Consider the following 13,693-nt stretch of genomic DNA (forward strand, 5'->3'; position numbering starts at 1 on the left):
AGCAATGCAGTGGTTGTTATCTTTGTTCTTGCTAGTCTTGGGGAAATTGGTTCAGAAAAGCAGAGTTCTGCCCCTGTAACGGCCAGTTTTGCAATATTCTGAAATGCTCACTTCTTCACTTTCCCCTTCCATTATTTTCCATTCAACCTGTCTCTGCACTGACCCACAATGTGTTCAGCTCGCACAGGGCCTGTTCTCATGCAACTTTCAGCCAAATATTTCAGATACTGGAGGTTCTCAGTAGCATCTAAAATGTTTAGTTACACACAGCAACTGACAGTAACTTCTGGGCAGAGATGATGTAGAACAGAAACGTAGCTGCGGTATGTTTTATCAAAGAAAAGTCATAAGGATCAATTGTTATGAATATTAAAGGTTTCCGCTTTAAAGCCCCTGGACCCAGGCAAAAGCTGGTTCCCTGCCTGCCAGGCAATATAAGCCAGGCATGACCACAAACAACTGCCACTCTGCTGAGTGGTATCTGTGAAGTCTTCAGTTTTGTCTCCTCATAATTACTAAAAGGATTTATGACTAAACTCCATTATCTCCCATCAGTATGTTGAGGTTAGGCATAATAAAAGATAATTCTGCATATAGGCTTGGTATGCCTCTACTGTTCAAAGGATATGGAGTACTTATCTTTTATCAGGGCCCAAAAGGCATCACATGCTGTTGAGGTCTGTAATCAGAGCTAACTTGGTAGATTGGATTCATCATTAAATAAATGTTATTGATGGAATGAAGGCAGAAGCCACCTTTAAACTGAAATATTAAAGGCAACTAAACCAAAATAAGTGCTGTTAGCCTTCTTTAAAAGCTTCATAAAACACACAGTTCAGAGCTTCCAAGTGCAGAACTGAAAGTACAGAGTTTGGCAAACATTTGAAAAAACAAATACTGTAAGCAGGGGTTTCATGCAAACACAGCCACATCAATTATGCTCCAATATATATTAGGAAAGCACAAAAGCACTGACACTTGTTAAAAGTGACACACTTTAAGCGACATTACAAATTGGACTTAGGTGCATCTTGAAAAGGCTCCTCTGACCTACCATCCATCTGATCTGTTACACTGTTGAGTTGCACCTACCTGTTTCAGGCTGAGATTGACAAGCAGATATGCGACCAGATAATGTTTCACCTCCAGGGTTAATATACCTCAGGATAATGCGAAATAAGTAGTGGTTTGATTTTTCCACATTCAAAGTTATCCTCACTTCATTCTGAAAAATGGAAGTTAATAAACAAAGACAGCCATAAAGTGCTGAACAGAGGAACAGTTAGAAGCCATGCAAGCACCATACTAAAGTCCTACAAGAAAAATGCACATGCAAACAAGTATATAGTGGAATGGCAATGTTGGTATACGACAGAAGACAGGCAAGCCTAGTGAGAAAATTAATTCACTTACAAGTATAATTAGTGCCAAAATGTTTTCCCTCAGCAACTGAGATCTTCCCTTTAGAGCTTTTTGAGCCCAGGCTGACATAGCGGAGGACTAGGTGGAAGAGCTTAGGGGAAGCCACAGTGATAGGCACAACCACCTCTGGCTGGGAAAAATAAAAAGAAAGGGAAAAGGAGGAAAGGAAAGTATATTATTTGTTATTAGCACCCAGAGAAAGAAAAACCATTTGGCAAAGACAAACTCCATAACAGAAAAGAAAGCCTCAGGCAGCTTACAAAAGAATATAGAACAAAACCTCCTGTGAAATAAAACTGTTACTGAATAATAGCTTATCCAGAAAGGCACAGAGCTGCTGAACTCATGTGTTGATGTTGCACCTTGACACATGGACAGTATTTTACCCTCCTCTCCCATGCCATAAAGGAGGCATATGGTATCAAGTCATTCCTATTCCTGGATTCCAAAGGAACAGGCCAGAACCATAGATCCTAGTCTGAGATCACACACAATGCTCCACAGTGTGCAGACATCTCAGACCATCACTGAAACTCCTGCTCCTCCACCACATCCTGTAGTTTCATAGAGATGTGATAACATGCATGCGTCTTTGCCCTAGAGCTGAACCTCTGGAGCCATGCAGTTCTTGAGCCCACAGGAGGATGCATTCACACAGACCCCATTATTTAGTTTGCAGAGCCACAGAACTGGCAGAGACATGTTCAGCGGTTGGTGGTGGACCAGGAAAAATAAGAAATGGTGCAACCTCAAGGGTTTGGCTTCCTTCTTTCCATCCTAAATACTAAAGCTCCCCTTATAATCTAACTCCCACCAGTTCACCCAACACAATCAACTGCCTGGCCCTTTCAAAGATGCCTGTTGTGTGGTGACCTCCCCACTGCTGTGGTCCATTCTGTTTCCCCAAATGCACAAAGGTTTTCTCTGTTCCATATACTTGAGAAAGGAGCACAAAGCCTCATTTTCTCTTACTCCTAGAAGTTACAATAAATGCAAGACTGCCAGCTCCCATATGCTTCTCTGAATGTATATTCCTCGATCTTGTCATCATCATCACAGAGACATCTGCCTTCTTAATAGAAATGCAAAGCAGAAAGCAAAGATAGACATATGGCCCAGCTGAGTGATCTACATAGCTGAGAGACTGCATAGCTAAAATCTAGGTAACTGCAGAAGGGCAGTGGACCAGAATGGAAAATACAGACAAGCAGGCAACATTTTACAAGTGTTGCTTTAAATGGAGGACAACTTCTGAAGGATACCACATGGGTAAGACAGGCACTGAGGGAACACTTCAAAAATAGATATGAACAAAAAAGAAAAGGCAAAAGAAATAAACATGCTTCAGGAGATTTATCAAAATGGTTTCTAAGATTTTATGGAGCATCTAGAAGACACAGTGAAGGCAGAGAAAGAGGGATGTGAGAAGTGAGGGAGGAAGGGATGTTGGTGTCTGGATTCAAGCAAAGGCAGGGAGTGGGGAGAAATTGTTCTTTGAGCTCTGTCACAAACTTAGGCCACTCTGGCCACTGCTTTAAAATCTGAGCCCGACTGTCAGCTTCTCAGTCTATAATGAAACACTCATGTCGGTAGCATTACAGGGCTGAGGTCACACAGAGCTTATTCATTTCACCTCGAAAATTTTTAGTTGTATTGAAATGGTTTCTTTTAACAAAAAGTTGTTACACTAGCCTTGTGTGTGGTAGACATGGTTAACGCTATTTGTCTTCTACAAAATAAAGGTCAGGAGGCTTTTTTCAGGGTCCTGAAGACACATAAAAGCTAGGTCAAAATTAGAAAAGTTCCTTGAAATGAAAAGTGTGAGACTATCTATCTCAGTTATGCAAGGATCTAACTAAGGAGGGCTGGAGCTGGCTTACTTACCTGAGTGAAAAGCTTTATTCAGGTAAGCAAAATAATGCGCACTTTTAGCAAGATTAGAGACTAAAACCTTTCACTACCTCTTCATAAAATGTCACTGGATATGAAATGCAAAAAGCAGTGAGTTAGAAATCAGAAGTTAAGAAATCTGAGCTACTGGAGAGTTGCCTTCATTTATGAATGTGGCGTAGTTCTGAAGATCCAACAAATATGAGCTCTGGGATTAAAAAAAAAAAAAAACACTAAAAGAACAGATAGGGAAGAGTGAAAATGAAGAACAGAAAGGAAATCACTATGCTTATGCAACGGTTATGTGCTTGTGTCTCAGTCTATAGTGATTCATTAGTCCTTGGACAACTTATAGAGGCTGGCCACAACAATACCAGAACACTACTTTTAGAAGCGTAAGGAAATCCCATTTATTGCTCAAACATACTGTTTTAAATCCTCATTCACTTGTCAGTCCAAAGTCAGAGAGGTGCCTTCTCACACAATTAAATTATGGTGATTTTCTCCCTGTGATTTACTTATTCCCTCTGCTGTTGTTTAGTTTATTTGTAGACTGTCATAAGACTAAAATAAATGTTGCCAATATGCTCCTGCTCACAGCTTCCCTTACTGAATTACACATTCTCCTGTTTGCTTTAATGTGAAGGTATCATTCCTAATAAAAGTTGTCTTTCTCTTCCTCGCCCAATGTAAGTTGCAAGTGTAAGAGGACTTTAGTGACAGTACTGTGATAGTACATGAAAATCTTAAGGACACAGTCTGCCACAGAATTGTTTAATTCAAATTATTTAGCCAAGCATCAATTTTCTTATGTTTCTGCTGTCCTTGGCCTGACAAGAAATTCTGCACTTAGTATTATAGACTTTAAAGCTATTAGTTCTGTTCTTTAAATAGATAGCAAAATGCGTATTTCTCACAGAACACATGTTTGCACAAGGAATTATCTTACAATAATACCAACACTCACTAATTCAAACAGCGATACAGCACCAAAGGGTTCAGATTAGTGAGATCCCACCCTTTCTCCTGGCTCCCACATGACCTTGCACACACATAGCAGTACCGTAGAGACATAAATACCACACACCTATGTTTTCTCCTCAAAGCCTTGAGCAAAATACCAGCTTACTTGTATAGAGGACATCTGCGCATACCCTCTCCAACTGAAGCTAGGAAATTCCTGAGGATCATAGCCAAACCGAATTTCCTTTCCATTGACAGTAATACCGTCTTCAATCTCAAACTTCATGTGGTGCAGATCAGGGAAAAAGTAGTTTTTTTCAGGCCTTTCAAGGAGAAAAAAAAACAACAAAGAATTACCCATCACCGTATGGTCTACATCTAAGAGCATAAAGTAGTGGAAGGGAGGTGACCTACTGACTACTGAGGAATCCTGATAGCAGCTAATAAGATGGATGTAATAAGAATTCTCTTTCCAGAAGGTTTTCCAGCTTACATGTTTTCCTATATAACTCTTGATAGATGTATAGATACATATGCAATACTATTGCAAAACAGATACTGGTTATTTAAGGAAACAAATTAAAAAATCTTATTGAAGTAAAAGAAGAAAACTGCACAGAAAAATTGGTATCAATAGCTAATACAATTTACCAGCTTATTTATCAACACATCCAGAATCTCACGCGGAAGTATAGCAAGGGACTTGTGGGCAGTTTCAAATGAACTCACTCCTGACAGGCCGTCCCTACGACGTGCACCCTGCACTGGCAGCCACCCAAGGGCCCGGCACACATCGGGCTGAGGGATCCCCCAACATCACACTGGCAGCCTGTCAGGCAAAGAGCAGAAATCAAATAACCCATCAGAAAAAAAGTGATAAAAGTTATCAGAAAACATACCTCGCTTCCACTAATTAAATACCATTAATGACTTGTTTCCTCCTTCTGGAGCCCTTCAGACTCAACTCCCCTCACTTTCAAACACATGATAACACACATGTATAAGCTGCAATTATTTCTGGCCTCCCATGTTCACGGTTGTTTTCTTTATTTCTCCTTGGAATGTGACAAAAGCCACTTTAAAAAAAAAAATCACAAGTAATAAGCCATGCCACATTACTAAATGCAGGACTACATTTCTGTGGAACACTCATTGAAATGTTTTGCTAGTAAGTCAGAATTCCTACAGCAATATCACGATGAATAATTATTGTAAAAAACAACAACAATCAAAACCAAAACCAAAATCTAACAGCAAAATTGTAAAATGTTAGTCTTTCAGAGTCTGGTACCCCAATATTTAATTTATGTTACAAAAATTGCACACAACAAGAACATACGTATTCATATAATAGCTTATGCATATTTTTAACCAATACTAGACGACAATATTGAATGACTTTCTACAGGAGACAGGACTTGTGACACAAACTAAAGGACACCTCTAGTAACGAGGTATAATACATCATACTAAGGAACAAGTATGCCTAGGTTTAAAATTTCAAGCTGAATTGAAAGGTTGAAAGCTCCTAATCACATATTTACATCATAGCATAAAAGCATCCTGTTTTCTAAGACTTTAAACACCAGTAATCTCACTAAAATCAAGGATAATTAAAGTATTTGACACCTTTGTGAAACCAGATCCCTTTCATTAGCTCCTTGGTTGACACATCAGTATGAAAGCTTCGTTTGATACAGTAGCCATTATTTTTAACTTTGTACATATTAAATGATTGTTCAACATACTTCAGTGCTTTAAAAATAAATCTCTGCACCGGCCCTGAAGAGCTGTAAAGCACACTGAAGTCAGTGAAAGTGCTTTTGATAATTTTAACAAACCTAAACAGTGAGGGGACAAGGAGGGAAGGGAACTGCTGAAGCAGCCCTGCCACTCAAAACACATGGCAGAGCAAGTATCCTTCAGAAGAAGGACCACTTTCTCCACAGCTACATCTGCCTCTGCTTGAAAACACATTTAGCCCTGGGTCAAAGCAGTACACGAAGATACCTGAAAAAAAACCCCTCAAGCTAGTATCTGTTATAACATCTTAGGGGTTTTATTGCAGCAGCAGGCCTTAAGAGAACTGCTAAGCAGAACAGACAGCTACCACTCTTACAGGTAATGTTTGCAGGAAAATCAATCATCCCCGGCCCCACAACTTGGGAGGAGCAAGAGAAGGAATGACTCCCGGTTATCTTGTTTGATAAGATAGCAGTTTCAGCAGCACCTTGTGTGACCTCACTGCAGGCTTTGGCAGAGGAGCCTCAGGCACTAAGTGGTGTTAAATAAGGCACCTTGGAAGGCAGGTGAAGGACAATGAACTCAGAGGAACACTTTTCTTCATATGAGTGAGCCACAAAAAACAAAGCAAAACAAAAACCCCACTGGGAACTACAGTTGGTAGTTTCTCCCTCTGGAAGGCAAAGGAGTAGTTACATGGATTACAAGCAATTACAAGCAGTAGTGCAAAATGCTGTGCACACAAGTGACTCAACAGATACATCCACATTTTAAAATACAGCCTACCAAATTTTGTTCTAAGTACAAATGTGCTACTAGAGATGCCCTTTATTCATTTTACCTTGGCAGCCAAAATAATTCTTGTTTTCAAGAGCATAATAGCCAGCTTCACAAGTGTCACAGGAATCTCCACAAACATTAGGTTTGCAGTAACAATGGCCATTTTCCTGTGAAGAAAACAATTTCATAAAAAATGTTTCAGCACCTTTTTCAGAACTTTAATCTCTCAATACTTTGAATTCCCTCTAATTCTAAAGAGGAAAAACATTCAAATCTCAACAAAAGATATTATCTGGACATAACTTCAGTCATTTATCATCTGCAATGAACAGATTAGAAAATATATAAATTCAAGATGATGAAAAATTTTCAGAAATGTCATACATCTTTAGAATATATACATCTTTTATACATTCCTAGGATATATAAAATTTATGTATAAAACTGTTTCTTTGCTGTATAAAACCAAACACTTCAAGTGCAAAAGCAATAGTCAGGACTAACATTTCTACCTTACCAGATGTTACAACAATTTATCTCTACAAAAATCAATTTAATGAATGTCTGTCTTTTAATTTCACTTTACCTGCTGACATTCTCCGACTCCACTTTGTGTTCCACTCACATCGCACTGGCATGCTGCACAGATGAAAAAACAGACAATCTGCATTTCACCTTTCCAAGATACTTTGCAGGAAAAAAACCCACCACCCTGAATCTGCAATTTTGAGTCATAGTGCCACAAGACAGATTTTACTCTGGAAGGTTCAGACCAGCAGAAGGATACTGGCACAAGGTGAGAAGAAAAAGCAAAGAAAGAATGAGGACTTCCATGTATGTGCAATTTACTGGTGTCCTTTAAAGTGTTCTAACTTGTGTTTAACAAAAACAGTCTTGAGTTTGGATTTACATTTCTTTTCTTTCTTAGCAACATTCACATAATTGATACAAAACAGCATTTTCCAGCCTGACTGCGCCCTTCTGTTCCGCAGTGCTACTTTGGGACCAGTTCAGCTCTCCATATGAATTATAAATGAAGTAAATATTGTGGGAAGGAGCTACAATGACCTAGAGATTTGGTGAAACCCTGTATTGATTCTGTGACTGAAGGCAGAAAAGATTAATTACATAAAGGGTGCAGTAATTAATCTCTGAGGAGATGTTTAGACTGCGTATTATTTAGAGATTTAGAGTCAGACTCAATGATATTGGTATCAGCTCTAAGGCTACTCATCCTATCTAGGTGGCTGTTGTGGTAGAACCTGTCAGAAAGGAAATAGTTGGGAAGAAAAAAAATCTTTAAAGTGTTTTATCTTAATCCTTTCTAATCTTTAAGATTATTATTATTATCATCTGCCTGAAAAACACACACTCGCTGTTAGCAAACACTAAAAATTGCAAACAGATCAGTATTATATAGACATAATCTATAACATGTCACACTGAGGCCACAAGAAGGCCTTTCATTCCTCTACAAGCTAGGAGATGACAATAAACGAAAAAGCGTCTTTTTCTCAAAACAATGAGCCAAATTCTGGTTTTGGTGTTAAGGGCAGAAATCCCACCTCACTCCAGTAAAACTGCCATAGGGCTGGATGAAGTACACATCATTGTAACTCAAGCACACCTTGGTCCAGCACTAGCAAGCACTCATTAAATTATGGTCTAATCTCTAAAAGTAACTGCTGGTATCATGGGTGATTTGGTGTTACAATTAAGGAGCACAAAACCCACGCTGTTAACCAGAGTTGTGAAAGTCACTGAGCACCAAAGATGGTGACAGCAAAAAAAGATGACTTTCAAAGGAATGTAACACATTCTGTAACTTGAAGAAATATGTCATGAAGCCATACCTGTACATCCCTCGGGGTTTTCTTTGGCCAGGTTCCAGTACAGTGGTTTGCATTTACTACAGGTAGGACCTTCAACATGCTGAAGGCATTGACAATAGCCCTAATGACAGAAAGGGGTTAATATGGGTTCATCTGTTTCATAAAAATACATACTGCTCTTTAGTACTAAGAAAAACCTATTATTATTAACAGCTCAGGCTGTTTACCGACCTTTACAGATGCGTGGAAACTGAGGCTGATTCAGACTTCTTAGATTTTTGTCTCATACTATCAGCACAGGATTGTTCCACCCTACATATTTTTTCTGTATCTAATTTATTCTAAATGCCTCAATGGATGTACTTTCCAATTCTTTTATAGCCTTATTAGAATTGCTCTAAAATATTAACTGTTTTGCAGAAAGTTTAAAAAACAAATTTACTTTAAAATAATAATTAATTTTCATATTTACTCCTTCCATTATTGGTGGAAGGTACACATAACAGTATACATGAGCCTATATAGATACTTCTTCCATCGGTCTGATTTACCATCTAGGTCTTTGCCACACATTTAGCAATGACTGTGATTTCTGGTTAATATACTACCAACTATAACCATCACTGTACTAATAACAATAATAGTGGAATAGCAACAGTTACAAAGAAATAATAATTTTTTCAAGAATAATTTGATGCTGAAATGGCCCGTTGCAACCCAGAACCAGAAGGTCTTGGATAAGTTTATATGTATACGTGCATGTATATGTTAGTGTTCTATCATACCAAGAAGATATAAACAGTACGTATGTTCCATATATAAAGATTAAAAAACCTCCCACCCTCAACAGTTAATTGCACTTGTATGATCACAGAACAAAACACAAAGTTTATTGCCACTCTTACTCTGCAAATAAGTTCATGCAATTCTTTCATGGTCTAAGAGCAGGCTTCAGGACTTGAGCAATGAAGTGAATGCTTTCAGCAAAGGCACATGAATTATTAACATGTATTGTTAGCTGCAGTGGTAGAATACTTACAGAATGAGAGCCAATGCTGCCTGAAGGGTCACATTCACTGTTGACACCTTATGAAATTAAAAAAAAATAACACATTGAAAGATCTTTTGAAAACAGAGCTGTGGAATGTAGTGGTGCAGAAGTACAATGTAACAGGTGTGAGTTTGAAAGAGATTTTTAGTATGATTACCTTGGAGGGACTCAGGAATTTTAAACTTCAAGACCAGCAGAAGCCTTTAATAATGATTTTTCAAATGTGTATTTAGCCTGATTTAGACTATTTTGGTTTGGTATGCAAAGTAGTCACTTGGAAAAATATAGCATTAACCTACAGAATTGAGAGACATTTTCTTAACGCTCCTGTGCCATCATCTAAAAAAGGCTTTACTCTTATAGTTCGCTTCATGAAATAGCATACAGCATGACAAACAAGCTCATCTAATATGTGCTCCTGGTGTGTCCCTCCCTTCCTCTCTCCTCATGCTTCATTTGGTTTCTATAAAACTTTGCATGCAGCAGACTGCCCTGGAGAACCTTGCAACAAAAACAGGGGCGACCCAAAACAGGATTTTCCCTCGGAAGTGTTACCTTCACAGTAGGGGAAACTGTCAGCTGCAGAAAGGCATCTGTCACACCATCGCCCCATGATGCCCGTTTGACACTTGCACTGCCCTGACGAGGAATTGCACGTGCCATGCTGGGAACCGTCAGGAGAGCACTGACAGGCTACACAACAACAAACATAGACGGGGTGGGAGAGTTCACCCTGTAGGTACCAAGCAACCCCCTTCCTAAACTTTAGTACTGTAGTGGTTTTGAATATTATTTGTCTATAAAGTGTTCTTCATTTCTCTTTCCAATAAATAACTCACAAAGTCCTGCTATAACTCACAGGGTCCTCACCCCTGCTTGGAACCAATGAGTTTGAGGTGATCTGTACCATCTTGACATTGTTTTCTTCCCCTGTTCTTGACAGAAACAGGTAGAATTATCTGGAACTGTAATAAATCTATCTTCCTCAACTTCTTTGTCCCATCCTAAGAGCAGGCTTGGTTTTGGCTTCCTGCTTTCTTGATCTTCTTACGGTAACAAAAAGCACAAGGCAAACACTGTAATTAGACCTGCACTTAAAAATATGGTTGCAAAATATGCCCATCACACCTTTAGATCTGAGGGCAGAGGAGGCCAGAAGCAAGCTTGGAAATACACCATGCAACAGTCCTATTGTTTCAGACTCCTATGTAATGTGCAATGTTTTATACACATAGGGTAAATAAGAATAATGCCACACAAAAAAAAAACAACCACCAATGTTGCTACAGCCTAGGGAACTAATCCTTGCTCATATACAGTCTAAGGGTGAAAAGATTAATGACAATTATTTTTGTAAAGTAGTAGACAGTCTCCCAAAGAAAGAGAACAAACGTGTCAGATTATTTTTTTGCTGTGGTTGTGGTGACCAGTAATTGCAGAACTCTGAGGATATATTCCTTAGTTAGCACTAATCTTTTGACTTCTAGGAAAGAGCAGTCCTGTTGATAATGATCAAGTAACTTGCTGATTTTAAGGACAGAGCCTGCAGGTTTCCCTCTGCTTTATGTGAAAAACCTATACTCACACTCTGTGCCTGATCAACAGATTCCCATAGGCAGTAAAAATTGTTGATGTGATGCAAGATTAGCAGAGTTAAGCCCTTCTAGACTAGAATTTATGGTGCAACGTTGGCACATGTCAAGAGCACACACTAATGTACTTAAAAGTTTACAGGACAGTGCATCATACAGAAGCCCAAACCAGCTGAAACACAGCTTATGTTCTGTAAGTTAAGTGAGCCAGAACTCATAAAGGTAAATGCCCATTGTCCACCCTAAGCTTTAGATTTCATATTTTAAAAAAGAGATACAACTCCACCAAGGCCAAACTCAGGTGCCATGCTCACATTAACCCAATCAGCACAGGAACAGCCACGGTGTGCCAGTGAGGACTACCAGAGTGCGTGCCTGCCAGGAAGCCATCTGCAGTGCTACTGTTGCCGGCTTTGGATGGAGCAAAACTATCATGGTAACATAAGTAGTTTTAGATGGAAATATATTTGAGGAAATTTGTTTTCTTCTGTATTGCAGAAATAAGAAGGCAAACCCCATTAAAGGAGGAAAGGCTTTTACTCACGCAAGCAGCTGGGATAGCTGTAATAACCTGGAGCGCACTGGTCACATCTAAGTCCGGCGTAGTTACCATGGCACAGACACTGACCTCCAGGACCACATGTATTCTCCACTGAGCCAACAGCATCACAGTTACATTCTACACAGAAAAAAAACCCCAATAACTAGCCTGACAGGTACCTATCTAAACCAGCAGTTACTTAAACCAGAAACTGCCAAAAAAGTTACCTTTGAATGTAAAGCAATCATGAGGAAACCAGATGAACCATAAATTTACCACCAAAAATAAACATCCTGAAGTAGATGCCTACACTGCAATTGCCTCCTCAACCACTTATAATCAGGCTCTTATTGCAATTCTATAATGTACAGTTCAGAGATTTAGTTTGATGCCTTGCAAAACAGTGTAAGGGACAGAAATCCATCTTACAATGGAAAGAACATCACATGAGAGAAGTACTTAACATCTTTAAAAAATAACCTCTGAGAAACGTCAACCACAAAGCTAGGCTAAATCTAATGGCTAACAAGAAGCTTATTTGTAACGATTCACAAGCACAAGTTCATGATGCACAAATGATGCACAAAGTAAGAACTACTGACACCTTAATTCTACAAGCAGGCTAGTGTATTGCAGCAATTTGCATGTAATACACAAGGCATCTTGTCAGACTATAACAACAAACTTCTCTTGGAGTTACCACTAATTTAGGCTAACAGCTCTATCACATAAGATAAGATGTGCTATTTTATTGAAACGATGCTGGACATTACACAGGGTCACACTTTATAGGTACATGAATGGGAACCCAGCTGGGAATCCCAGCTGCCCCCAGGTACAAACCAAAGTGTTGCAGTTAAGGATTTTATGACTGACAGAAATGGCCGACTGACAGAAATACAAAACACACACTGTCTTTCTGTTCCATGTTCATGTTCCTGGTTCCCCCTTTTGGTTCCTCTTTCTGCTGTAGTCAAGGACATCTGACTTTGCTGTGTTTACTTCAAAGACGCCTGTAAGGACACTGGGCTTCCTAGGAAGTTAGTATAAGAGAAATACAGAGACTGAAGCTTACAAAAACATCACCTAAACTAGAGGCCACCCCTAGATGAACATTATATTGTATTCTCTCCTCATTTTAGTAATACTGATTTATCTAAAGCCTTTATTTTGATATCACTCCTATTGAGTAAAGCTTCTATTGAGTTCAACAAGGTAAGAACAGAGATATCAGTTCTAGCTGAAGCAGCCAAAAAGTTATAGATCTACTTCCCCCCTGAAGATGACAGCTCCAAACTGGAGTAGCAGGCTGGGCTGTTAAACTTTCCACCACAGCTTGCAGCATGCTGCGTTAGTTTAAGTTTAAACCCATGGCAGCTTATTTTAACAGAACAAGCTATAAACAGCAGCAGTTTTGAGTAATCCCACTGACTGTGTTTTCAACTATTTTTATCTGTCTTTCACAATTTATTTCTGCATCGCCTTTTAAGCTTTCGTGTCTCTCTTCAGCTTTTGGCATTAAAAGTTCAAACGTATTCAGTACAGGTTTGATTTGCCTTAAGGCTGCTACCTGATTCAGTTCTAACAAAAAAAGAAATGGTTAGAGTATTTTAAAACCACTGAACAGTGTGTACCAATGCAGAATCCTGATTTTATGTTTTTCATTAGAAAACATTAATCTATTCCAGACCATAAAGACACCATCATGTGGTATTTCTTCATTCCACCCATTGTGTTTGGTACCACAAAATCTTTGCAAGGGCATAAAGAATTCTGCTGTCCTTTCACAGGAGATAAACAAGTACATTAGTCCAAAAGGAAGGAGTCTGCCACAGTCAACAATCAAAAATCATGAGATAGAAGAAAGTAAATCATAATA

At 38.9% G+C, this 13,693-nt stretch overlaps 1 protein-coding gene across 2 annotated transcripts in view; it reads right to left on the reverse strand.

The window, feature by feature from the left end:
* Nucleotides 1–13,693, reverse strand: part of LAMA3 (laminin subunit alpha 3) — a 119,958-nt gene that overhangs the window by 66,928 nt on the left and 39,337 nt on the right. Inside the window, exons 15-23 of one of the 2 annotated variants that reach the window (XM_080380575.1) lie at nucleotides 11,818–11,952; nucleotides 10,237–10,374; nucleotides 9,670–9,716; nucleotides 8,652–8,751; nucleotides 7,385–7,437; nucleotides 6,860–6,965; nucleotides 5,005–5,104; nucleotides 4,442–4,598; nucleotides 1,093–1,225 (exon numbers count right to left, since the gene is read on the reverse strand). In XM_080380575.1, the coding sequence (XP_080236701.1) occupies nucleotides 1,093–1,225; nucleotides 4,442–4,598; nucleotides 5,005–5,104; nucleotides 6,860–6,965; nucleotides 7,385–7,437; nucleotides 8,652–8,751; nucleotides 9,670–9,716; nucleotides 10,237–10,374; nucleotides 11,818–11,952 (969 nt within the window). Of the gene's footprint in view, nucleotides 1–1,092; nucleotides 1,226–1,413; nucleotides 1,553–4,441; nucleotides 4,599–5,004; nucleotides 5,105–6,859; nucleotides 6,966–7,384; nucleotides 7,438–8,651; nucleotides 8,752–9,669; nucleotides 9,717–10,236; nucleotides 10,375–11,817; nucleotides 11,953–13,693 lie in introns of both variants that reach the window. The other variant, XM_080380576.1, reaches the window with a different exon arrangement.

The sequence above is a fragment of the Falco punctatus genome (assembly GCF_963210335.1).
Source record: "Falco punctatus genome assembly, chromosome: 3".
Lineage (NCBI taxonomy): Eukaryota > Metazoa > Chordata > Aves > Falconiformes > Falconidae > Falco > Falco punctatus.